This window comes from Mirounga angustirostris, unplaced genomic scaffold (assembly GCF_029215605.1).
Source record: "Mirounga angustirostris isolate CCGP_5_RB_7025 unplaced genomic scaffold, mMirAng1.0.hap1 SCAF_13, whole genome shotgun sequence".
Taxonomy (NCBI): domain Eukaryota; kingdom Metazoa; phylum Chordata; class Mammalia; order Carnivora; family Phocidae; genus Mirounga; species Mirounga angustirostris.
In genome coordinates, this window is record NW_026991721.1 from 38546619 (window position 1) to 38573393 (window position 26775).

The window sequence follows — 26775 nt, forward strand, 5'->3', positions numbered from 1 at the left end:
TCACTGCAATACAGCACCCAGCCACATATTTGGCCTATATGAAGAGTCCAATAAATATCTGTGACATCTATTTAAGATCCTTGTCGTTAAAAGAACACCAGCTTGGTAAGATACATAAGACACCTTTGCACATATATCCTTGGCTAAACTCCAGGAAGCATTACAGCTCTCAGAGATCACAGTATCACTCCTCAGAGATTCCAGTAACTGGTTTATAAGGAAATAGGGACAGAAAGAATTTGAAACTGATCAACAGAAACCTTTAAATTACATCTCTTTCTAATGTGCAGAGATAAATGGGGCAGGAACAAGGACAACAGGTGAAATATAAACTCCGTATCAGCCTCTAAAAGAAGGATTATTAGAGAGAGCTGCTGTATCTGCCAGCATACAAAATGGAGATCTGGAATGCTGCTTGCTATGAGGCAATCCAAAAAAATTTTAACAATTCAGCATAACAGGGAATAGGACCTTGAAACTATGTAAAAAGCGAACAAAATTTACCATTTTAATGAAAGCTATGCACACAATGAAGCTATTAAGGGGAATAACTGATGTAGCAATTTTGAGACCAAGCACTTTTTCATTTTACAGCAGTGCAGGGAGAGGCAGAAGGAGGAAAATGCGACAGAGACCAAGACAGAACGAAACGTATGCTCATATTCACCAATAAATACTGCATGCTGATAAGAGTACAATATCAAAATTGAGAGCGCCATCAGTTGGTAATCAAAGTGGGGAAGGGATAGACTTATTAGTTGGATGCCTGATACTGGCTACATTGCAGGCAGGCTAAGAGAGAAAAGAAGAAGGGCACAAGACACCCCTAGCAGCAGTATCCATGAGGGAGAAATAGTGGTCAAAATGCTAGGAAAGCTCAGTCTGATGATTGGGGAAAAAACCCAGCAGCACAGAAAAGCAGGGCTAAAAGGTGGAAAGATAAACCAGCAGGGAGAAGATAAATGCCTCCGGGGCAGTACATGCAGGAAGCTGATCATTTGGTTTATTAAACAGATTCCTCTCTGCACCAATCTTCCTAGTATTTTTAAAGAGCCCACCAAAAAAAAAAAAAAAAAAAAGAGCCCTCCCTGCATTTGCATGGCTAATTTACATCTGCACTACGGTGAATGTATGTAATATCATCTAAGAGAAACTCAAACTTTCAATCTGCTGCACTGTTAAATGTCAGCTGAGTGAGGGCAAAAGAACAGGTTTAATGGCCTCAAATGACCTCTCCCTTCTTCCCAAATGAGGGATTTAGGTCTGCTAAAAGGTACAAAGTTCTCTCCAGAGCCCAGTCCTTCTGTAAGCCATAGGCCTGATACTGGAGATTATCTTCCCTTCTGTTGTGACTCCTCCACCTCATTTGTTAGTTTTGACTTTAAAAATCTATTTTAGGGTTGGCAATTTTGACTTATTTACCAAAGCCCAGTTAAGTGGTTTTCAAACTGTTCCAAGAGGGGAAGCTGACTGGGTGGGGCTTGGCCCTCCCAAATTCAATTCCATCAAGAGCATGCTGTTTTGTATACTGGAGTTCACAGTAAGAATTCGTGGGGAGAAACTGTTCCACTGCCTCATGGAGTTAATACTGCAAGGTGCAGTTCAAATCACTTAGTTTTTGTATGTTTTTCAAATTGGGTCTTCTAATACGCAAAAGGGTAAGTTTTTATATTTCTTCCCCCTCCCCCACTATACAGACGCCAAAATGAGCGTTTAAGAGTCAACTGAATATACTCCTTTAGTCAATTTTGTCTCTGAGAACATTGGGGAATTTATAAAATAATTATACATTTCCATGGGTTGGTGGTCTATTTTGCATCATTACAAGACAATAAAATTGGGCATAGAACAAAACTGGGCGTGTGGATTGGCACACGTGTTAAGAAGGTTTTAAGAAGCGGTAGGACTGACAGGTCAAGCAAAAGGTGTGCAGACACTACGGTGAAAGCGGTTCTCTTACAGAAGCTGAAAGACTTAACAGCACATTTCCTAACGGGAAGGGATCCTCTGTCACGCAGAGGCCTCCACGTCCTTCATTCTCCGGAGCCACGTCTAATCCTGGCTTTGGGTAAATCTTCGAGTCCCTGCTCTTAGTAATGGGGCAGACTTCCTACAGGCCAGCAGATTAGGGGTCGCCTATCTCCCGCTTCAGGACAATAAAGGGCTACCGAGACAGCAAGCTTAGGAGTTGTGGCGACGGCAACAGGGACACAGGGAAAAGGGGTAGAACCCGCGCCGTCCTGCGGCCCCCGGGCCTGTCAGCTCCTCACTCACCCACCCACCCACCCCCATTCTTCGGTCTAAACTTACCAGGTGGAAGCTACGGCCCTGGGCAAGGAGTAAGTAACTGGGCTGAGTTGAGTCGAGTTCCGCTGCGCTTCTTAGAGACGCTGCCGGGAGAACGCTGAAACCCAGCAGCCACCGCCGTCGCCACCGCCTCTGCTACTGGGGGGTCTCGCCTCCATCGCTGGCTGCGAGGACTCTGAGGGCACGTGACCGGAAGTACCAAGGCGGGCCTGCCGGGCACGTGACCCAGAGCGCGGCCGCCATGACACCTTCCGCTAGTTCCCTCCCTCCCCCGCCGATTCCCGCCTGTTTCATTTCCTTTCGCCGGTCTCAAGCTGTGAAAGGTTCCGGGATCCTGGCTGGCTCACCCCTTTAGCCTAAAGGTCCTCCGGTCCCTGTTGGCGCTGCGTCGTCAGCCGGCAGCAACCCGTGGACTGCAGGCCGCAGAGAGCGTAATTGCGACCGCGGCCGGAGGGGGAGGGACCACGCGCAAGCAGGGGCGTAACCCGTCACGTGACAAGGAAGTACCGTTAACAGCGTTGTCCCCGCGTCCTCGGCGCTTTTGGATGACGTAAGCCAGGGAGGGGAGGTGCGGAAGGGGAGAAAGATTTTCAGGTGTCGCTCTTAGTTACTCGTTTTAGTGTCTGTACCGCTTGTAGTTGCTAGGTGAGTGTTCCGGAGGCCAGCCGTGAGAGGATCTGATCCACTGATGAAGCGGGGCTGAGCAGTGCTGCTGGTCTGTGAACCTGCTTTGAAAACTTGGTTACTGAGGCTTCTCTCCTGGAGAGATCCGAATACAGTATTAAAGATACCGCTGAAAAAAGGTATTGGTTCCGCTAGAAAGCTTCTTGTGCGCAGGGACCGTTTGCAGCGGTGGGTACAAAGCATGCTGAATGCATGATGCATTTATGAGTGAGTTGCCATTTCTCTAAGGCGAAGAGTTCTGATTATTACTTCTTGGGTAGAAAGATCCTGCTTCTCCCTCTCCCACTCCCCCTGCTTGTGTTCCCTCTCTGGCTGTTTTTCTCTCTGTCAAATAAATAAAACCTTTAAAAAAAAAAAAAAAAGATCCTGTTATGGAATGGTGGAATCTCCTACTTACCCTTCGCATAGTATCTTTAATTGTTTGCTTCTTTCTGTTTTCCTCCTTTCACGTACTTAGTGGGGGAAAGAGAACGCTGTTGTTTGCTTTTGATGTGTGAGCAGCAAACATTGTGGTCCATTGGTAAAATGAGTACTAGGGTGATGAGAAAAACCTTTTCTTAATCCTACTCGTTTATGTTACCATCAAGTTTTAATGCATGGAAATGGAAAGATGATTAGATTTGGACTCAGGAGAAGTGGGTTCTAGTCTCAGCTCTGCCTCAGCAGAGTTCTGTAACCTTGGGCAAGCCAGCCCTTAAGAAGAATTGTTGCACTGACTTGGATAAGCATTTATAGCCACCTTTTATTCGCTAAGTTTTTTTGTTAGGCTAGAGGTGTGCAGGCTTAACAGATAATATTTAAACTCAGCTTTGCAGAAAGGTAGGGTTTTGTTAGATGGATGAAGATTCAAAAAACAGTATATTAAATCATGGAGGCACAGAAAGTTTATACAATGAAAGGGACAAAAGATAACTTGGTATAGTTGGAAAATAGGGGTATAAAGTGGAAGGTGAGGCTGGAAAAAGAAGTAAGGATGAGATCATAGATTATGTAAGAAGGGGAGCGTTTGAAGGTTTGTACAAAGATTTCTTTTTAAAAGTATGTACTAGGGGCACGTGGGTGGCTCCGATTGGTTAAGCCTCTTCCTTGGCTCAAGTCATGATCTTAGGGACTTGGGATCAATCCCGCCATCGGACTCTCCACTCAGTGGCAAGTCTGCTGCTCCCTCTCCTTCTGTGATCTCTCTCACTTTCCCTCTCTCTCAAATAAATAAAATCTTAAAAAAAAAAAGTATAGGGGCGCCTGGGTGGCTCAGTTGGTTAAGCGACTGCCTTCGGCTCAGGTCATGATCCTGGAGTCCCGGGATCGAGTCCCGCATCGGGCTCCCTGCTCGGCAGGGAGTCTGCTTCTCCCTCTGATCCTCCTCCCTCTCATGCTCTCTGTCTCTCATTCTCTCTCTCTCAAATAAATAAATAAAATCTTTAAAAAAAAAAAAAAAAAAAAAGTATATACTTAAAGGGGCTCCTGGGTGGCTCAGCCAGGTTGAGTGACTCTTGATTGGGGTTCAGGTCATGATCTAGGGGTGGTGGGATCAAGCCTCCTATTGGATTGGACACAGAGTCCGCTTGAGATTCTCTCCTCCTCCTACCCACCCTTGCCCCCGCACTCTCGCTTGCTCTCTCTGGAATAAATAAAATCTTTTAAAAAAAATATTTAAAAAAGTTTTGTTATGGAAAATTTCAAACATAGACAAAAATAGATAGGATAATAAAATGAACCCCCATGTACTCAGAGCCCATCTTTAACAGTTGTCAACATTCTGCTGTTGTTTTTACAGAGAATTTAAATTTGTAAGTACTTTTTATATTCATTGTCACATTTGATTAATAGCAAATTTCAGGTTGAGCTCAATTCTGTTGTATATAAATATTAGGTAGGAAGATTATATTCATTTTATGTGAAAATTTCTTTGGGTTTTAGTTGAATCAAAAGTGTGACATGGCCACTTTAAAAACACATCAGATGCTATTTTAGGTTGTAGTATAGAAATTTAGTGCTCAAATCCAGGAAGTTAGTGTTTCTATTCTATTCTGTTATCCAACTACTTAAGGAGTATTATGTTCAGTTCTAGGCACCATATTTTCAGGCAAACTAAATCACCTGTGTAGAAGGTTGACAAGAATAGAGAGGAATTTGGAAATTGTCATGCCAGAAATGAAGAATTGGGAATGTTAAATTTTTAGAAGACCTGATAACACTGATAACACTTTTCAAATACTGAAGGGTTGTTTTGGAAGAAGTAAACTTGCTCCCTGACACAGTTAGAAATAATTAGTAAAAGCTCTAAGTGATCAGATTTAAATATTAAAGGGATAGAATAAGCACAAAGAAGTATAAATTTGGAGTTGGCTTAACCCCATGGCCCTGCAACTTCTCTTCAGAGTGACATTGCTTATGCTGTTTCTTTTTCATTCTCATTTCCCATTAAATCTTTTTTAGAAAAACAGGAACTTACTAGGTTCCTTTTTACCTCGTTAAATTATAACTTGTAGGACACTGAGATCAAGGCCAGATGGCCTATCCACCTCAGAGCCTAGGATAACAAACAGAAGAGATAGACACTGTGGTCTTGATGTCATTCCTTTCTTTCTTCTTCAGATTTTATACTACGGTTTTGTCTTTTTCTTGTATCTTCAATCCTTTTCATTTTAAAGATTCTTAGCTACTACTTACAAATCTGTTTGAGTCTCTCCTGGTCAGAAAGTGAAGAGAGGTTGGGGTGCCTGGGTGGCTTGGTCGTGTTGGATTCTTGATTTCAGCTCAGGTCACGACCTCATGGGTTGTAGGATAGTACCCCACCTCCGGCTCCTCACTCAGCAGTGTGTCTGCTTGAAGATTCTCTCCCTCTGCCCCCCACCTTCAAATAAGTCTTAAAAAAAAAAGAGAGAGGTTTTCTTCCCTGCCAGATTTCTTCGGTAATTGGAAGGCCTTACCTTTACTTCCTTACCACTCAACACTTTTCTCAAGTCTGTTTTCTAGTGTGTGTCCACAGCACTTAACAGAAATTATGTGACTAATACCAAATCCTTCAATGCCTTTCAGTTGCCCCTCAAATTAAAATTTATTCAGGTTCCTTGGTTTGAAAGTCAAAGTATTTCATACCTTGTGCTGAATTACTCTTCCACTTTTATCTTTCATTACTCCATTCCTTGTATTCCTGTGTTTCAACCAAAGACTAAATGTATCTCTAAATGTATCCTCTATATTTCTGCTTATTGCTGCCCTTTTCCTTTTCCTTCTAATAAAAGCCTACTCAGTTCCAGTGCTACTTCCCTTAGGAAGTTTTTTATGGTTCCCTTTAACTCAATGTGATTTTTCTGTCCTCTAAGTTCCAACATAGCACTTTGCTTATGTCTCCCTTATGAGGGGGGTGTGTGTTCATTTTCTCCCTATTTATAAAGTGACTGATTTCTGGAATTATTTTGTCTTGTTCCCACCATTGTGCCTCATATTTTACTAGGAACTCAATAAAATGAATGAGTGAAAAGAATGAGAGATTTTTCATAGGTCAGGAATTCTCAATTTTTTTGGTAAAGATTTTATTTATTTTTAAAATGATTTTATTGATTTATTTGAGAGAGAGAGCATGAAAGGAGGGAGGGGTAGAGGGAGGAGAAGCAGACTCCCAGTTGAGCAAGGAGCCTCATGGGTCTCAATCCCAGGACTCCAGGATCGTGACCTGAGCCGAAAGCATACCCTTTACCAACTGAGCCACCTTGGCACTCTGAAAGATTTATTTTTAGTTAATCTCTACACCCAGAGTAGGGCTTGAACTCACAACCCTGAGATCAAGAGTCACACACTCCACTGACTGAGCCAGCTAGGCGCCCTGTAAGTTTCAGATATTTTGAGTATGGGACTACTAAAGATTTGTTGTTTTTCTTGAAATGCTATTCTCCTTGCAGAGGTCAAGCTGTATTAAAAGAACAGTATAATGAATAGGAAATAAGACTATATTATGTCTATGCAATTAAAAAAATCATAAGCTTTTGTGTGTTTTGACACTGGGAAGTATGCTCCATGAATGTTAGGACTGTTTTGTCCTGTTTTATCTCCTGGACCTAGAGCAGTGCACAAGTCGGTGCTATTGTAACCTAACTTTGAGGTAGGTAGAAACTACACGACATGAGTTGTCGCACGAAGGAAACTTCATTTGCAGCAAATAAGATCATGGGGAGTAACGTCCAAACCTGTGACTCCCCGAGCAAGGGCGAGTGCGTTGCTTTTACTGAGGGCTAGGATGACTATTTAGATAGGGGAGCCTTGTCGTCCTGTGTCGGGGCGGGCGTAAGGTCCTTACGGAAACATGCTCATACGTACATTGTATGTCATGTAAAGCAGGCTCGTGCTCCGTCTTGGGTGGAGATTTTAGTGTTCCATTGAGGTAAAGGTAACCGTCGGTCACTCCGCGGTCCATCTGCGCAGGCGTGAGTCGGGGGGCGGGGGGGCGCGGGGGGGGCGGTGAGCTCAGAAGGGTCTGGGCCGCCTGAGCTGACAGCCCCCGTCCAGGCAATGGTTACTGCTTGAGGGGTAGTTTCGGTTTCTATCACGGGATGTTAGGCCCCTCGGGTCTTTTGCCTGAGTGAAGAGATAAGCTGGAAAGAAGAGCTTAAGGAAAAATGTGGGACAAAGGTCAGTGGCAACAAGCGGGTGAGAAGTAAAGGTTATGTTTTAGGGTCTAGCTGGTGACACTATGTACATATTTGATGAATATATGAATGAGTAAATACATGTAGTTCCGAAAAAAAATTAAAAAGTATAAATAATTTAAAAACAAATAGAAATGGTGGTTTCTAAATTTTTCTGTAGTGTTTGCTTTTAATTTGGCATGTTACAAATGACTGAGAAAAGTTAAAATTAATGGGTAAGAATTTCCTTGAACTTTATTTCTTTTTTGGAAGTTGGTGCAATTTGACAAAAATGTACACTTGAGAGTTGCTGAACAGATAAACTCTTGTGTTAGTTTACAAAGTCTTCATTGGGTATTTAGCATTTGCTGTCTTGTATTCTTATTCCTATTCATTCATATCAATTCTCTTATTGAAGCTCTTACTTTTCTTTGAGTTTTAATTCCCTGCACTTTACATCCCACTTAGTAGGTGCATTCATTCAACAGATACTGAGCCCCTGATGGTTTGGAGAAAGAGATCCAGAGGTCTCTTTCTATTAAGCACAGTTAAATTGTTGGCTGATAACTGTTGAACTTGCTGATAAGGGTTTATAGTTTGAAGCCTTTAGAGAACGTTGCTTTTTTTTAAATATATATTTTTATTTTTTTATTTTTTATTTTTAAATTTATTTTTAAATGTTTTATTTATTTATTCATGAGAGTCAGAGAGACAGAGAGGCAGAGGCAGAGAGAGAAGCAGGCTCCCCGCCTAGCAGGGAGCCCGATGCGGGACTCCATCCCAGGACCCTGAGCCATCCAGGCGTCCTAATATATATTTTTAAAGGATTTTATTTATTTATTTATTTGAGAGAGAGAGCGGCAAAGGGAGAGGGAGAAGCAGGCTCTCTGCTGAGCAGGGAGCCCGATGCATGGCTCGATCCCAGGACCTTGGGATCATGACCCAAGCCGAAGGCAGACACTTAACTGGCTGTGCCACCCTGGCGCCTCAAGAACGTTGCCTTTTAATGACTCTTAAAGGCAGAAGAAGATTTACAACTTGAAGAAGTACAGCTGAGGTTGCTATTTTACCAAAGAAGAGCTTGACCAATTTTCCTCTTAAATCCCACATTACCTATCCTACTTACTCAAACTGTGAGATAAATAGAATGGGATAGGATTATGGAAGACCTTGAGAATCTCGATTTGATTCCCTGGGATTTCAGAGTCCGGCAATGATAGAGTACAAGCTGATGGTTGCGTATAATATTACTTATGTGTGCTTTCTTTCCTTTTAGATGCTAAGGACCTCCAGAGTAGGGATCCTTGTCCCTTTCTTATGTTTCTCTTTGTTCTCCATATATCCATTAAATGCATGCTAACTGAGCGAAGAGCTTCTTAAATTATATTTTTGCAGGTTTTATTCAGGAACACTGTGCCTGTCACTCAACGTAATTTCAACTTTCCGGCTAAATGACTTTTGTGCCAGTGATACCGGAGTCCTACAGCCATGTTCTTGCAGAGTTTGAGTCTCTGGATCCATTACTTTCAGCCCTGAGGCTGGACTCCAGTCGTCTAAAGGTGAATTTCTTGATCCTTGTAGCTGTTTCATGTTCATATTTGTATGTTCTGTGTGCTCTTTCATATATGCTCCCTGCCCTGTAGTTCTTTATGTTTGATGGAATCTTGGGTGTTCTTCCCTGTGCTAGTAATACCTTACATACAAGTAGCATGTTCATAGCTCTTTTTTTCTTTTTTTAAAGATTTATTTAAGAGAGAGAGAGAGCGTGTGTGCACGTGAGCACTAAGCTAGGGGTGAGGCAGAGGGAGAGGGAGAAGCAGACTCCCCACTGAGCAGGGAGCCTGATATGTGGGCCTCGATCCCAGGACCCCGGGACCATGACCTGAGCCGAGGGCAGATGCTTAACCAACTGAGCCACCCAGGCACCCCTGTAGCTCTTTCTTGATTTACTTTTTGAGCTCTCATTTGAATTCTTCTTTCCCATCCTTGAAAACCATGGTACTGATTGCTGAATTTTTTTCCCTTCACAATAATCTGTTTTTTTCTCAGAAAATAATGTATTTGATTGAAAATAAAATAGTATAAACGAGTATACCGTGTTGCATTTTAAGCAACATGAACCACTGCCGTTATACTAAGCTCATTCCAAAACAAGGAGTTAGTTTGATGTACCCTCCATTTTAGGAAACAGAGCAAAAGCTGTTAGTTCTGTGGGAAGAAGTATGTGCTCCCCTCAAACCCTGAGTTCTGATAAACTCAGGAATGACATGGTGAAGAAGAAAATCTTATAACCAATTCCAAAATAATTTCATTTTTATACTTCTGCTCCCCCAAGTACTTTTGTAGCCTCTGAGCAAAAGAATAAGACATAATAGGCAAAGTAAAATGAACAACGATCATGAGGGTTGATTTCAGTTAGACTTTTTTAACTGCACGTTATGGGATGTCCTACCTGGTGTAGTATGGCTTAACCAATAAAGGTGTTTATAACCCTGTTGGAAGCTATTGTTTCTGGGTTTAGTGTAGTGGCCCAATGATATCACTGAGGTACCAGGCTCTCCATCTTTCCTGTTCTATCATCATCCATATATTGGTTTTTAGTCACAGTTGCAAAATAGGTGTCCTGGCTCCAGTCTTGATGTTTCCATTAGCATCTCAAGCAGGAAAGATGGGGCCACAAGCAGAGGCTTTCTTTTCTTTTTTCCCCCCTGGGTTTATTGTTTTATTTTTTTATTTTTAAAAAATCTGTTTATTTTATTTTTAAAATTATTTTTATTTATTTATTTTTGAGATTTTAATTTATTTGACAGAGAGAGACACAGTGAGAGAGGGGACACAAGCAGGGGGAGTGGGAGAGGGAGAAGCAGGCTTCCTGCCGAGCAGAGAGCCCGATGTGGGACTCGATCCCAGGACCCTGAAGGCAGATGCTTAACGAGTGAGCCACCCAGGCACCCTATTTTATTTTTTTTAAATCATGATAAGTGTACTTTTTTTAAGCAGGTTTTTTTTTTTTTTTAGATTTTACTTATTTGAGAGAGTGAGAGAGAGAGCACTAGCAGGGGAGAGAGAGGGAGAAGCATGCTCCCCGCTGGGGCTCAATCCCAGGACCCTGAGATCATGACCTGAGCGGAATGCAGACTCTTAACCAACTGAGCCACCCAGCTGCCCCATGATAAGTGTACTTTTAATCCCCATCCCCTATTTCCCCCGTTCCCCCACCTACCTCCCTTCTGGTAACCATCAGTTTGTTCTCTATAGTTAAGATTGTCTGTTTCTTGGGGCACCTGAGTAGCTCAGTTGGTTAAGCATCCACTTTTCAGTTTTGGCTCAGGTCGCGATCTCAGGGTTGTGGGATCCAGCTCTGCACTGGGTTCCGTGCTGAGTGTGGAGCCTGCTTGGGATGCTTTCTCTCCTTTTCCCCCTGACTCTCCCTCCCCCTCTTTAAAAAAAAAAAAAAAAGTCTGTTTCTTGGTTTGTTTCTTTAGCTCTTTTTTTTTTCCTTTGCTTGTTTGTTTCTTAAATTCCACAGTGAGATCATATGGTATTTTATCTTTCTCTGACTTCACTTAGCATTATACACTCTAGCTCCATCCATGTGGGTGCACATGGCAAGATTTCATTCTTTTTCTATGGCTGAGTAATATTTTGTTGTAGATATATACCACATTTTCTTTATCCATTCATTTGTCGATGGACACTTGAGCTACTTCCATAGTTTGGCTGTTGTAAATAACACGGTAGTAAACGTAGAGGTGCATGTATCCCTCTGAATTAGTGTTTTTTTATTTTTTTAAAAAAAGTTATTTATTTGAGAGAGAGAGAAAGAGAGAATGCGCACAGAGGGAGAGGAAGGAGCAGACTCACTGCTGAGCAGAGAGCCTGATGTGGGGCTCAATCCCAGAACCCCGAGATCATGACCCAAGCCGAAGGTGGATGCTTAACTGACTGAGCCACCCAGGTGCCCCATGTTCTTTGTATTTTTTGTGTAAATACCCAGTAGAGCAATTACTGGGTCCTAGAGTAGTTCTGCTTTTAATTTTTTGAGGAATCTCCATACTGTTTTCCACAGCGGCTGTGCTGGTTTTCATTCCCACCAACAGTGCAAAAGGGTTCCTTTTCTCCACATCCTTGCCAACACTTGTTTCTTGTGTTTTTGATTTTAGCCACTCTGATAGGTAGGAGGTGATGTCTTATTTTGGTTTTGATTTGCATTTCCCTGATGATGAGTGATATTGAGCATCTTTTCATGTATCTGTTGGCCATCTGTATGTCCTCTTTGGAAGAATGTTTGTTCATGTCATCTGCCCATTTTTTAGTCAGATTATTTTTTGGATATTTTGGGTTTTTGAGTATTGAGTTGTATAAGTTATCTGTATATTTTGGATACTAACCCTTTATCGGAAATGTTGTTTATAAATATCTTTTCCCATTCAGTAGGTTACCTTTTAGTTTTGTTGATTGTTTCCTTTGTTGTGTAGAAACTTTTTATTTTGATATAGTCCCACTAGTTTATTTTGGCTTTTATTTCCTTTGCCTCAGGAGACATGTCTAGAAAAATGTTGCTGTGGCCAATGTCCGAGATAACTGCCTATGCTCTCTTCTTGGATTTTTTGGTTTCAGGTCTCACATTTAGGTCTGTAATCCATTTTTAGTTTATTTTTGTGTATGGGGTTAGAAAGTGGTCCAGTTTCATTCTTTTGCACGTGGCTGTCCCAGTTTTCCCAGCACTATTTGTTAAAGAGACTGTTTTTTCCCATTGTTTATTTATTCCTCCTTTGTTGAAGATTAATTGACCTTATACTCGTGGGTTTATTTCTGGATTTTCTGTTCTGTTCCATTGATCTATGTGTCTGTTTTTATGCCAGTACCATACTGTTTTAATTACTACCACTTTGTAACATAACTTGAAATCGAGACTTGTGATACCTCCAGTGTTTCAAGATTGCTTTGGCTCTTCAAGGCCTTCTGTAGTTTCTTTCTTTTTTTTTTTAAAGATTTTATTTATTTATTTGACACAGAGAGAGAGAAAGTGAGAGAGGGAACACAAGGAGGGGGAGTTGGAGAGGGAGATTCAGGCTTCCCGCTGAGCAGGGAGCCCGATGTGGGGCTCTATCCCAGGACCCTGGGATCATGACCTGAGCTGAAGGCAGACGCTTAACGAATGAGCCACCCAGGTGCCCCCTTTTGTAGTTTCATACAAATTTTGGAATTGTTCGTTGTAGTTCTGTGAAAAATGCTGTTGGTATTTTGATACAGATTGCATTAAATCTGTAGATTGTGTTGGGTAGTATAGACATTTCAACAATATTTGTTCTTCCAACCTGTGAGCATGGAACATCTTTCCTTTTTTTTTTTTTTGCATCATCTTGAATTTCTTTCATCGGTGTTTTATAGTTTTCAGAGTACAGGATTTTCATCTCTTTTGGTTAAATTTATTCTTTGATACTGTTTTTGGTGCAGTTGTAAACGGGATTTTTTTTTTTTAATTTCATTTTCTGCTGCTTCATTAATAGTGTATAGGAATGCAACAGATTTCTGTACATTGATTTTGTATCCTGTGACTTTACTGTATTTACTTTATCAGATCTGGTAGTTTTTTGGTGGAGTCCTTAGGGTTTTCTATATATACTATCATGTTATCTGCAAGTAGTGGGGGTGTTACTTCTTCCTTACTGATTTCAGTGCCTTTTATTTCTTTATGTTGTCTACTATCTGTGGCTAGGACTTCCAGTAGTATGTTGAGTAAAAGTGGTGAGATTGGACATCCTTGTCTTGTTCCTGACCTTAGGGGAACAGGTCCGTTTTAGCCCATTGAGTATGATGTCGTCTGTGGATTTTTCATAGAAGGTCTTTATTATGTTGAAGTATGTTCCCTCTGGACCTACTTTGCAGAGGATTTTTATCATGAATGGATTTTGTACCTTGTCAGGTGTTTTTTCTGCATCTATTGAAATGATTGTATGGTTCTTATCCTTTTTCTTACTTATGTGATGTATCATGTTGATTGTTTGCGAATACTGAATCATCCTTGTATCCTGGGAATAAATCCCATTTGATTGGGTATGTGATTTTTTTAATGTATTGTTGGATTCAGCTTGCTAATATTTTGTTGAGGATATTTGCTTCAATATTCATGAGAGATATTGGCCTGTAGTTCTGTTTTTTGTGGTGTTTTTATCTGGTTTTGATATCAGGGTGGTAATGGCCTCATTGAATGAATTTGGAAGTTTTCCTTCCTCTTGTATTTTTTGGAATAGTTTGAGAAGAATAGGTAGTAAGTCTTATTTATTTATTTTAAAGATTTATTTCTTTGTTTTAGAGAGTAAGTGAGCAGTGTGCACATGCAGGTGGGGGGAGGGCAGAGGAAGAGGGGGAGAGAGAGAACCCCAGGAAGATTCCCCACTGAGTGTGGATCCCGACTGGAGGGCGGTACTTGATCCCACGACCCCAAGATCATGACCTGAGCAAAACCAAGAGTCAGGAATACCTGGCTGGCTCAGTTGGTTAAGTGTCTGCCTTCAACTCAGGTCATGATCCTGGGGTCCTGGGATTAAGTCCCGCATCAGGCTCCCTGCTCAGTGGGGAGCCTGCTTCTCCCTCTGCCTGCTGCTCCCCCTGCTTGTGCATGCGCACTCCCTCGTGTTCGCTCTCTCTCTCTCTCTGACAAATAAATAAATAAATAAAAATCTTTAATTAAAACAAAACAATGAAAACAAACCAAGAGTCAGATGCTCAACCAACTACTGAACCACCTAGGCGCCCCAGTAGTAACTCTTCTTTAAATTTTCATAGAATTCTCTTGTGAAGCCATCTGGCCTTGGACTTTTGTTTGTTGGGAGTTTTTTGATTACTTCAATTCAGTTTCATTGCTGGTAATTGGTCTGTTCAAATTTTCTATTTCCTCCTGCTTTAGTTTTGGGAGATTAAATTTCTAGGAACAGTTTTGGGAGATTATATTTCTTGGAACTTACCCATTTCTTTTAAGTTGTCCAGTTTGTTGGCATACAGGTTTTCATAATATTCTGTTACAGTTTTATTTCTGTGGTGTTGGTTATTTCTCCTCTTTCATTAGTGATTTTGTTTATTTGGGTCTTCTCTCTGTTTTGTTTTTTTTTTAATGAGTCTGGCTACAGGTTTATCAATTTTGTTGATCTTTTCAGAGAACCAGCTCCTGGTTTCACTGATCTGTTGTATTTTTTTAGTTTCTATATCATTTTTTTTTTCTGCTCTAATCTTTATTATTTCCTTCCTTTTGCTTGGTTTAGGTTTTATCCTCCTTTTTCTAGCTCTTTAGGTGTGAGGTTAGGTTGTTTGAGATTTTTCTTGTGTCTTGATTGTAGGCCTGTATTGCTGTCAACTTCGCTCTTAGAACTACTTTTGCTGCATCAAAGATTTTGGACCATTGTTTTCATTTTCATTTGTTTCCATGTAATTTTTTATTTCTTCTTTGATTTCTTGGTTGATCCATTCATTGTTTAGTAGCATATTATTTAATATCCATGTATTTGTGCTCTTTCCAAATTTTTTATTGTGGTTGATTTCTAGTTTCATAGTGTTGTGGTCAGAAAAGGTGCATGGTAGGACTTTGATTTTGTTTTAATTTATTGAGACTTGTTTTGTGGCCTAATGTGTGATCTATTCTGGAAACTGTTCCATGTGCACTTTAAAGAGTGTGTATTCTGCTGTTTTAGGGTGGAATGTTCTGAATATGCCTGTTAAATTCATCTGGTGCAGCGTGTCATTCAAAGCCACTGTTTTCTTGTTGATTTTCTGTTTGGATGATTTATCCATCGATGTGAATAGGGTGTTCAAGTCCCCTACTATTATTGTATCATTACCATTGTTTTTCAAAGGCTTTCTTTTCTTTGACTCTGCGTTTTACCTAGTAAGGCAAACCTTTCTAAGAAACTCTAGCAGGCTTATTATTAGCTGGATGTTAGTCACATAGCTCCCCCCTAGCTTCAAGAGAAAATGGGTAATGGGGCACCTGGGTGGCTCAGTCAGTTAAGCATCTGCCTTCGGCTCAGGTCGTGATCTCAGGGTCCTGGGATCAGAGCCCCATGTGAAGCTCCCTGCTCAGCGGGGAGCCTGCTTCTCCCTCTCCCTCTGCCTGCTGCTTCCCCTGCTTGTGCTCTCTCTCTCTCTGTCAAATAAATAAATAAAATCTTAAAAAAGGAGAGAGAGACTGGGTAAATGAATATTTAGATTTTCCAGCTTCTGTGGTGGAAAGCAAGGTTGAGAGTGTTGGGAGTGTCTGTTCATCAGCCAAGCAACAAATTTTGCCACAGAATATTATTGGGCCCAGCATGGCCACTGTTTTTTTCTGGTAGATAAGGAAAGGAATCAGCAAGCTGAGCGTGGTTGGGGGAGACATAATTGACCTGCATCTGTGTCCTCCACAGTCCTACTTGTTCTAAAAGCTGTGGGTAGTTTGTGTGCCAGTTATGTAGACTGTGTGCCAGTGAGTAAATGGTTAAAGCATTGCTTTATCGCCTGGAGACTTACTTGATCTTTCATCCTTGTGGTCAACATTGGAATGACCTAGCCAAATTATGCAAAAGATGAATGGTCTGATAACTGGATTTTGCTAAGAGAAAATTACTCATTTGTACAGTTGAGCCTATTCAGTCATTTTGAGATTCAATTAAACATTTAAAACCAAAATGTTCTGTATGTTTCACTATACTAGAATGAAAGGGTGAGTGCCATTATGTGGTGGCCAACTGGGCAGGGGGTAGGGTTGGGGGAGGAACCTGCTACACAGATCCTTTCGTATTTATTTCCGGTAGTTAATTTGGTTATGTGACTATGATGATCTTGTCTGTTTAAATGTTTTTAGTGCACGAGCATAGCTGTGTCTCGGAAATGGTTGGCTTTGGGCAGTTCAGGAGGAGGACTCAATCTCATTCAGAAAGAAGGCTGGAAGCACAGGCTTTTTCTTTCACACAGGGTAAGATTAAGGGTAGTCCTGTCATACCATTTGGACTATCTTTCGTAAATTTGAATTTCTCTATTATGAATAATCATTTGGAGTAAAAGGGGAATGTAAATCTTGAGATTTAAAAGTAAAAAATGAACATTTTTGAGACGCCTAATATTTTTCCTTTTGTGTTACAGGAAGGTGCAATTTCTCAGGTTGCCTGTTGTTTACATGATGATGATTATGTTGCTGTAGCTACCAGGTGAGAAACTCCTTTAAAATGATCTGATCTTTCCTAAATACATTTTTTATTTTATTTTATTTTATTATTTATCTTATTTTATTTTGATTTAATTTAATTTAATTTTATATTTTATTTTATTTTATTTATTTTATTTTATTTTATTTTATTTTATTTTATTATTTTATTTTTTTGAGAGTGAGCCCTCACGCCAGCAGGGGGAAGGGCAGAGGAAGAGGGAGAGAAAGAATCCCAAGCAGGCTGTCTGCTGAGTGTGGAGCCTGATGCCATGCAGGGGTTCCATCTATGACCCTGAGATCACGACCTGAGCCGAAATCAAGAGTCCAAAGACACTTAACTGACTGAGCCACCCAGGTGACCCTCTAAATACAGTTTAAATTGACAGATGTAGTTGTATGTTTGTTAGGGTGGCCAACCATCCTGGTTTGCCTATGATTGTCCCCAATTTTAGCACTGAAAGTCTCGTGTCCTGAGGAAATCTCTCAGTTCCCTGCAAACCAGGACAGATAGATAGTTGGTCACTATGGTTTATGGAAAATGTCAGTGTGAGGCAACAATATTTCAGTGGCCTTAAAAGAGAAAGGTGACAGAGATAATTTAGAAAGTCTAAGTTCTCTTGTACTAGATAGGTGGACTAAAAGCAAGGAAATTAGTATCTTGACTTTCTACTTATTTTTTTTTTTTTTGAAGAACAGGAGTTTGCCTGTATATTTAATATAATTGATACTGTGATACAAAGAAATTGCACCTTTTTCACCATTGCCAAAAATCTGCCTCTATGACTCATTTTCTTGCAGTCAAGGTCTTGTAGTTGTTTGGGAATTAAATCAGGAGCGTCGTGGGAAACCAGAACGAATTTATGTGTCTTCAGAGCATAAAGGCCGAAAAGTTACAGCTCTCTGTTGGGACACAGCTATTCTTAGAGTTTTTGTAGGTGATCATATGGGGAAAGTTTCTGCCATCAAACTTAACACTTCTAAGCAAGCAAAGGTAAGAATCAGTCCAGTTCTTTGTGTATGTGGGTGAGATATAAGATACTGTCTTACATAATTTCAATTGAAGGACACAATTATATCTATTATATTTCTTGGGGGACTGATCTAGAGCCCAGACTATTAATTTTGAGGAGACTTGTTTGTGTGTAGTACATATAGTAGCCTGGTTTAGCTTGATACTGTTGCAGGGTATCTTTTGTGAGTTAACTTCAATAATTTGCACATTGTCTATTACAGTACTCTGTAATTCACCTGTATGGCACACTTAAATTAAGCATTAATACTAGAGTATTAATAAAGTTAAGATGCGGGACACCCGTCTGCCTTCAGCTCGGGTCATGATCCCAGGATCCTGGGATTGAGTCCCGCATCGGGCTCCATGCTCAGTGGGGAGCATGCTTCTCCCTGTGTCTGCCCCTCCCCCTGCTTGTCCACGTGCTCTTGCTCTCTCTCTCGCTCGCTCTCTCTGACAAAATCTTTAAAAAAAAATAAAGATGCCTCTTTTTTTTCTTTCCTTTTTTTTATTTTGAGAGAGAGAGAATAAATGGGGGTAGGGACAGAGGGAGAGAATCTTTCAGACTCCTCGCTGAGCTCAGAGCCCGATGCAGGGCTTGATCCCAGGACCTATGAGATCACGACCTGAGCTGAAACCAAGAGTTGGACGCTTAACTGACTGAGCCACCCAGGTGCCCCGATAAGATGCCTCTTTATTAGTTGTGTGAACAAAATGGGAAACAGAGTTGTCCAGGCACCTATTCTCCTGGTCCCTGTTTAGAAGAAACTCATGAGTCTAGGTATATTTTTTTCTCAGAATGGATGTAACTTACCATAAATTGAACCTTAAAAGGTACCTCCTGAATTGTGTTCAACTGCCGGGGTCCCAGGCTTCCTGCTACAGTTGTTGGAGTAGAAGGGTTAAGTTTCAGGTTATCCTAACAGAAGGCTCCTGTGTCTCATTAAGGCAGAGCAGACCAAATTCTGACTGTCCCTCTTCTCTAAAATTGTTGTAGTGGGGAGCTTGGCTTATTTCCACGTAGGATTTTTGCAGGAAAGAAGAAATCTAACTACCATTGGCTTCCTTATTTTGTTTTAATTAACACATAAGAATATTCTTCTGATTTGGCCATGGTAACCCATCAAAGTTACCTCTAGATTCCTAACATATTTTGATCCCAAAAAACATTCGGAACCTTACAGGTAGTATAGCCCTAATTTGTCTTTTTTCCAAAGGGAGAAGTACTGTTTTCGGTGTGACAAAGTTCTGTCACATGTTCCAAAACTTGCTTTTATCTTTGTCATTCCAGCTTCTAAGATTAGATAACCAGAAACAGAGCCTTAAGAGTTGTCTTCTACAGTTATGTAACGAAGTATTTCACAGCTTTTTAAATGAGTGAAACTTTGATATCCTAACAGGCAAATTAAATTTTGGCCCATTTAAAATTTTTATTTTGCTATCCAAAATTATTTTCACTTAAAAGGTAAAGAGAAAGAAATTGTATGGGTATGTAAAGATGAGTCTTCTTTCCTTGTCATGTCTCTTTTAGGCAGCTGCTGCCTTTGTGATGTTTCCTGTTCAGACAGTAACAACAGTTGACTCCTGTGTTGTGCAGTTAGATTATTTGGATGGAAGACTACTTATATCTTCACTTACTCGATCCTTCTTGTGTGACACTGAGAGGTATACTGACCAACTATGAGTCATAGGTTATGCAGAATTCTAGAACTGTCAGAGACTTAGAAGTTATCTAGCCCAAACCCCTTCGTTCAGTAATACAGATGCTAATGAGGAACCAGCTGTGTGCAAGCTAATGTTAGAGAATAGGAAAGACGGGAGACTGAGACAGTCCAGTGGGCAACTAAGACAGATGTTCAGTTAACTCCATGAAGTATGGTCAAAGGACCTTGAGGGAAGGCCCGACAAAGGCCTGTTTCAATATGGGGAATCAGGAAGTCTTCCTTGATTGAATTTGTTGTTGTTTAGATTTGTTGTATGTTTAATAGAATTTTACTAATGGGTAAAATTGGGTGAAGAATAATTAAGAGCTTTGTGAAGCTGACATATTTTACCAAAATCTCAAGGGTGGAACCAAAGGTTCAGTGAATGGCAAAGGAGTGTTTCTCTGAACAGATTGGTCTCTGAAACACCAGAACAAAATAGGAAACAACTTGGAATAAGTATTATGTATCACTGTGCTAAAGTTCCTCAGCCATCCTCACTGCAGGGAAATTTTCACTCCTCATTCTTTTTTCCCCACTACCATATTCTTCAGGACCAGCCACCCTTTTGAATATTTATTAAGGAAATTTTGAGCATACATAAAGGAGAATTGTATATTGAATCCCCATGAAACCACTCGGCAGCTTCAATAATTTTGATGATGATTTTTGGTAGGCTAAATTTGGAGTAAGAGGGGAAGGAAGGGACATTCTAGCAGGAAGGAACAGCCTCTTGGGGAAAAGTGAGAAAGAATTAGGCATATTTTAAAACCTACCAGCCTGGCTTAAGTAGGGCAGTTGGGGAAGATCAAGTTGGTAAATTGGCACCATAGAGTGACAGCCTTAAATGTCACATTAATTAAGTGGGTTCTCAGGTCATTTTAAGAAAGTGTGCATATAGAATATCAGGATTTGAAAATTGATGTCCTTAGAATTCTCCAGGCTTGGAAAGTCTTAATTTCCAGGAGTTTATACATCTCAATTAGAAGGCTGCTATTCTAGAAAGCAGGAGATTATTACAAAAGGTTTGAAGGAATGTATCCGGAGTCAGGGATGGTAGAGGGAAGGTTGGGGAGAAGGTATACTATGTATTTATTTTCTTGGATGGGAAAGGCATGTGGAAAGGAGGCCAGTTATAGCAGGTAGCAGGTGTCTGATACCAGAGAACCTAGCTGGACAGCAGAGAGGCAAGGCTTTGAGATGCACCTGGTCAGTTTACATGGAATTAGTGGGAAGGAGGGTGTACTTGGTTCTGACTTGTCTCAGACAAGTTAGACTTAGAGAATTGGAGATCATCTAGTGTCACCCTTTCATTCTTGCAGATCAGAAAGCCTAGGCATCCCAAGTGATAGAGCATGCCTGCAAAACTAGAACTTTTCTGTCTCAATTCTGTGCCTCTGCTCTTATCTCACAGTTCCCCCCAAACATCCTTTGACGTTGGACCTTTGGCCATTAACTCCACACTTGAGATTTTTAAAGTATTAACTTCAACAAGTTCCTAACTATTTTTGTCTGTAGATTTTCAAGTTTTCCAAGAGACCTAATTTAGAAAGATACATGATAGACTTTTTAAAATAAAGAGCTAAATAAGTAGAGGTTTATTTTTCCTTCTGTGCAGTGGAGTTGCTAATCATCATTTTCCCATTCACAGGGATGTGGCTAGAGTTGGTTATGAGAATAACAGATTCTGCTGCTAGAATAACATGTTAAAGAAATGCCCACTTCCTGTTGACTGGAATTCAGTATGGGGGGAAATGGATAGTACAATAATTTAAAAAATACATTTATGTTTAAAATTTTTTGTTTGTTTCAACCTATATTCCCTCCCAACAAACAGCATTTTTTTTTTTTAAGTAGGCTATACACCCAGCATGGAGCCCAATGCGGGTCTTAAACTCATGACCCTGAGATCAAGACCTGAACTCTGAGATCAAGAGTCGGATGCTTAACCGACTGAGCCATCAGGCGCACCAGCATTTTTATTTTTGGAAAGGGGGCTCTTAGTAGCTAATTGAAGGGATAGATACAAATTTTCTTCTCCTGCCAGCCACTGGCTACTTTCTGTTAGTATTGTTGATGAGCAAGGTGGATCCCAGGAAGGAATAGAAAAAATAGAAACAAAGAACTATGGTATAGGGGAGAGAACATTGACTAATGGAGCCTGACAATATGATTGCAAATTCTGGCTCTGCCACTTTTTAAGCCATGCTAAATGTTGGTTTCCCCATCCAGAAGGTGGAGATAGTTTTAGGGATTAACTAAGATAACGTATATGAAATACTTACTAGCCTTGTGCCTGTTACATATTTGAAAATGTAGAAAGCAAGGTTAATGAGCATACGAGTAAGAATGAGTTGCCTATATTTGTTCACTCAGCAAACATTTATTGCACTCTTCTGGACCCTTAGCACTGTATTAAGCATCATAGAGGATATAAGGTAGTCAAGAAATAATTTCCCAAATAAGGAACATAAGTAATAAATCCATAACTTCTTAGATTGCTCTGTATGCATTTCGAGGCACTTTCACATCCATGTTCTCAGGGTATGTACTGTTCTTACAGTTCTTCATATACTAAAGCTGAGGTTACATTTTACTCATGAAACAAATAAGTACAGGGATATTTATTAAATTATGTCTAAGGTCACCTTGTAAATTCACACCAGAGAGCATATGAGATCATTCTCTACTAGAAGAGTTTGAGTATATGGAGCACTGCAATGTCTGGTTAGTGCTTTCTATAGGCCAGATGCTGTGCGTGGGCATTAAACTAAAGAAGAGCAAGAAATGGCCTTTGTCTTAAAGAAGGTCGTAATCTATTGTTCTAATAGACACAGTTGCCCTGTATAATGTGGTGAGTGCTCTGGGAAGCATGTAATTCAGCTTATGGGCATTGAAGAAGTCTCTTAGCGGAAGAATGATGAAGTGCTAAAGAATAAGGAAAGCAGGTTTTAGGATGAGACACCTTCACATTGTCACCTTCCATGTTCCCAGGCAGTGTACTAAGCTCTTCTGTCGATTTAGTTTACGTAATCATAAGGGAACAGAATGTTCAAAGTTGCAGAGTTTCAGAAGGACTCAGCATTTGGAGGAAAGAGTGAGGCGTTTACTGGGTGTTTGTAGTACGGGAATGGCTGGAAGACAGGGTTGGAGAGGTAGCTTAGTAGCTTCCATGGAGTGTCCACCTTTTACAGGCGACTTGGGATGGATTTTTTAAATAATTTGTCAATAGGATTTAAGGATGTATGAAGTGGTTTGCTAGCACTCATTTTGTAGATTTGAAAGGGGCCTTTTATTAATTATGAGCCCCTATTCTGTGGATAATAAACTGAGTACTAATGTGAAGTGGTTTGCTTCCTGTTATAGAAATAGTTAATGGCAAATCAAAGCTAGAGCCCTGTTTTGACTTTCCAAGCTGCTGTTCTTTCCAGAGAGGACATTATGGGAGTGGTTATTATGGCCATGCTGCTTTGTAGTGCCATTGTTTTTGACTTTTTTTTTTTATAAGTAAACATGCTTTCTCTTCTTTTTTGGGGATTAGAGAAAAATTTTGGAGAATCGGAAGCAAGGAAAGAGAGGGAGAATACGGAGCTTGTTTCTTCCCTGGAAGATGTTCCTCAGGCCAGCAACCCCTAATATATTGTGCTCGCCCAGGCTCCAGGATGTGGGAAGTGAACTTTGATGGGGAAGTTATAAGTACACATCAGTTTAAGAAACTCCTCTCGTCACCACCTCTCCCTGTGATTACTCTAAGGTAATGATTTGTATGGCTGGTAGGGACAATTTAAGGAATTTAATTGCAGGAGTTGTGTTGAAATCTCGTATATTCTAGATGAGTTAAAGATTTTACTATGCCTTCTGAGAGTGAAGTGGAATTTTTATTAAAGACTTAGAGAAACCAAAAAGTCTTTAACCACTTATCTTTGGTATGATTAAAGTAGATTGAACAAAGGCAGATGAGTTAGATGCAGCAAAACTTTTCCTATGTAGGGAACAGCATACCATTATGTTGTGATTCAATCATTAACAGACCGTTTACTTCCTAGATCAGATCCTCAGTATGATCATACAGTTGGATCCTCCCAATCTTTGTCTTTCCCCAGACTCTTGCATGTTAGGTAAGTTTTTCCGTTTGATCTTTCAGAAAAAAAAACAAAAGCAAAAACAAAAACCACTTTTTCTCTTTGCTTCTTGTTCACAGGCAGTTAGCTTTTTAATTTAAGATTTTATTTATTTGAGAGAGCGAGAGAGAGAGCACAAGCCAGGAGTGAGGCAGGGGGAGAAGCAGACTCCCCGCTGAGCAGGGAATCTGATGCGGGACTCAGTCCTAGGACCCCGGGCTCATGACCTGAGCCAAAGGCAGACACTTAACCAACTGAGCCACCTGGGTGCCCTGGCAGTTAGCTTTGTTTTTGTTTTTTAAAGATTTTATTTATTTGACAGACACAGCCAGAGAGGGAACACGAGCAAGGGGGAGTGGGAGAGGGAGAAGCAGGCTTCCCATGGAGCAGGGAGCCTGATGTGGGGCTCGATCCCAGGACCCTGGGATCATGACCTGAGCCGAAGGCAGATGCTTAATGACTGAGCCACCCAGGCGCACTCCCGGCAGTTAGCTTTTTAAAAGGTTTTTGTACTAAACTGTTTTTGGAAAATTAGGAGATGCCTATGTTACATGAAGTGTTATAAGAGGAATAAAAAGATCATAGAAATATGCTGCTTTTTTTTGGTTTCAAATTGACCTCAACCAATTGGACAGTCTGTAATTGTCAGGGACATTCTGATAATTAGAGCTAAGAACTGTCGGTACTGTTTCTCTCATAATCTCCCCTGCCTGGTGGGAGGTTACAGTGAAAGTAAGTCTCAGACTGAAGTCAGCCACACATGTGTATGTCAGAAACCTAACTGTAGAACTTTTCCTTGTAAGCTTGGTAAGCTTTCAACTCTGTGTCCTTTAGGTGCTCTGACAAGTACCTTGCATGAAAGATCTGCTTGAGGCACATATTCTAACCATATTCTAACATTTTTTTAGACGGGGAGAGCACAGAGGGCGAGTGAGAGGGAGAAGCAGACTCCCTGCTGAGCAGAGAGCCGGATGCGGGGCTCGATCCCAGGACCTTGAGATCATGACTTGAGCTGAAGGCAGATGCTTAACTGACTGAGCCACCCAGGCGCCCCACATTCAGCCATATTCTAACATCAGGGTTCGGCTAGCCTTCCAGTTGGATTAGGTGCAAAAGTCCACTATTAAGTGGCAGCACAGAGTGCCACTAAAGGCTGGGTTTGCCGATTCTTATATCTTGTTCTACACGTGTGGTAGTGCCGGTGTATGATTTCCAGCCAATCTCTGTATCTTGAACTTATTTCATCAGTGGATATTACTTCTAATATCCCTTAGACTAATGTATAAGATCTCTAAAGCAGATTCAGAGAATGTTATTTTAGAGGTTGTTTTAGGATAGTCTGATTGGATTCTTTCATCAAAGGCTAACTGCTCTTAGAATGTGATTTAAAAAAAAAAGTCTTGAAATGTTAACTAATTGCCCCTAATGTATATATATGTCACACTGCCTACACTGACGTATTTAAAATTAAATTGTAGACAATTTAACATATTCCTAATTCGCTCCGAAAATGACTGAGAAAAGATGACTATTTGCTCATAATTAGATAAAGCATATTAAAAACTCTTGCTTTATGGCACGTATTATGATTTATAATTACATATTCATACAACATTTATGTCTGTCTTACTCTTAGACAGTTGCATAAGGGCTTTGTGTCTGTTTTGTTCCTTACATTATTCTCAGCACTTGGCATAGTGTCTGGCACAGGATAGACACTTGCTGACTGTGGTTTGATTTGCGAGGAAGCCCTTTACCCAAGAGTGTGTTTTCTAATGGCAAGGCCACAGTCGGCTTGGTTCTCCTGGTAGAGTTATTCCTTTGAGTTAAGCTATTTAAAGCTCCTGTTACAGTTTCTGCCATAGCCTACAAAGCCCTTGATGATCTGGGTCTGCCTACTCTGCAGCTTAGGTAATAATTAATGCCAGTTTGAAGCCTGTGCTGACTCCTCCAGCAGGATCAGATTAGATACTTACTCCCAGGCGCTATTGTCACATCTTGTTCATTCCTCTGTCACCACCCCTCTTTCACTGTACCATGAATATCCAAGCCAGCACCAGATTGTCAGCTCCTTTGCTATGGGCTCGGTCTTAGGCACACAGAAGGCTCTCAAGTAATAGCTCAGTTAAACAATTCAATAAAGTTTTTTTTTTTTAAACATGAGTAGGAGGGCTTTTGTTTGTTTACTTTTTTCCCCACCTATATGCTTGTGTCCAATGGTAACCTTTACTGTTACACCCACAAATCCCAAAGGAAGCAAATTTATTTACTTTGTTTTCTTTTGGGCAAACAGTATCGCTTTCCCTTCCTTGACTTTTATTTTATTATTTTTTTAAGATTTTATTTATTTGAGAGAGAGAGATAGCGAGAGCAGGAACACAAGCAGGGGGAGTGGGAGAGGGAGAAGCAGGCTTCCCGAGGAGCAGGGAGCCCGATGCGGGGCTCGATCCCAGGACCTTGGGATCATGACCTGAGCCGAAGGCAGACGCTTAATGACTGAGCCACCCAGGTGCTCCTCCTTTCCTTGACTTTTAAAGCAGTGCTCTTAGGCTGTGTCCTAGTCTGTTTATTATCAATGAAAGTACAAGGGGATGAGGGATGTATAAATTACGAAGTATGAGCTCACAGAAGCCCCCCTCCTAAGATTTCCTAAGGAATCTTTCCAAGCTGAGTATCAAGTTTAGTGTCAAAATCATGATCTTGTATCTCTACTCAGGGATCCTCTGGCTTCTTATTTTTATCTTCTTTGGCTCCTGAACGTAGCCTTCTAGTTTTTCTTCCTTCAGATTAGCATTCTGACCAGTTCTTCCATCTTTGTGTCAAAGATTATTTTCTCATAGGGACAGTGACCTTGTTTTACATTGGCAAAATGTTTAATATTTGTGTGAGGACCTAGTTCCGTTTAAATATCACTCCTAGTGTTTCATAGCCATATAGTACCATTTTTAGTATTCTTGGGGGTATAAATAAAAAAAAGTCCCTATTTTGTTGTTGTTGTTGTTTATTAGAGAGTGCATGCGTGCACACGTTGGGAGGAGGGGCAGAGGGAGAGGGAGAGAGAAGCTCAAGTTAGACCCCCAGCTGAGCATGGAGGCTGACACAGGGCTCGATCTCATGACCCTGAGATCACTACCTGAGCCAA

General features: G+C 40.7%; 2 protein-coding genes across 16 annotated transcripts in view; one reads left to right on the forward strand and one right to left on the reverse strand.

The window, feature by feature from the left end:
- The window catches only part of GTF2H1 (general transcription factor IIH subunit 1), a 38566-nt gene extending 35848 nt beyond the window's left edge, over positions 1-2718 (reverse strand). Inside the window, exon 1 of one of the 2 annotated variants that reach the window (XM_045894045.3) lies at positions 2311-2718. The gene's annotated coding sequence lies outside the window, so the exon portion shown is untranslated. The remainder of the gene's footprint in view (positions 1-2310) is intronic. The other variant, XM_045894044.3, reaches the window with a different exon arrangement.
- A 9-nt stretch (positions 2719-2727) lies between these two features.
- LOC123857319 (BLOC-2 complex member HPS5) overlaps positions 2728-26775 on the forward strand; it is a 50186-nt gene continuing 26138 nt past the window's right edge. For 9 of the 14 annotated variants that reach the window (XR_010406928.1, XR_010406929.1, XR_010406930.1 and 6 more), the window contains exons 1-8: positions 2864-3110; positions 9015-9178; positions 16459-16569; positions 16737-16801; positions 17599-17791; positions 19341-19474; positions 23054-23266; positions 23559-23630. Coding sequence is in view for 10 of the 14 variants with exons in the window: in XM_064576758.1 (XP_064432828.1) it covers positions 9071-9178; positions 16459-16569; positions 16737-16801; positions 17599-17791; positions 19341-19474; positions 23054-23266; positions 23559-23630 (896 nt within the window). In the remaining 4 variants the exon portion in view is untranslated. The other 5 variants (XM_064576754.1, XM_064576757.1, XM_064576755.1 and 2 more) reach the window with 5 other exon arrangements.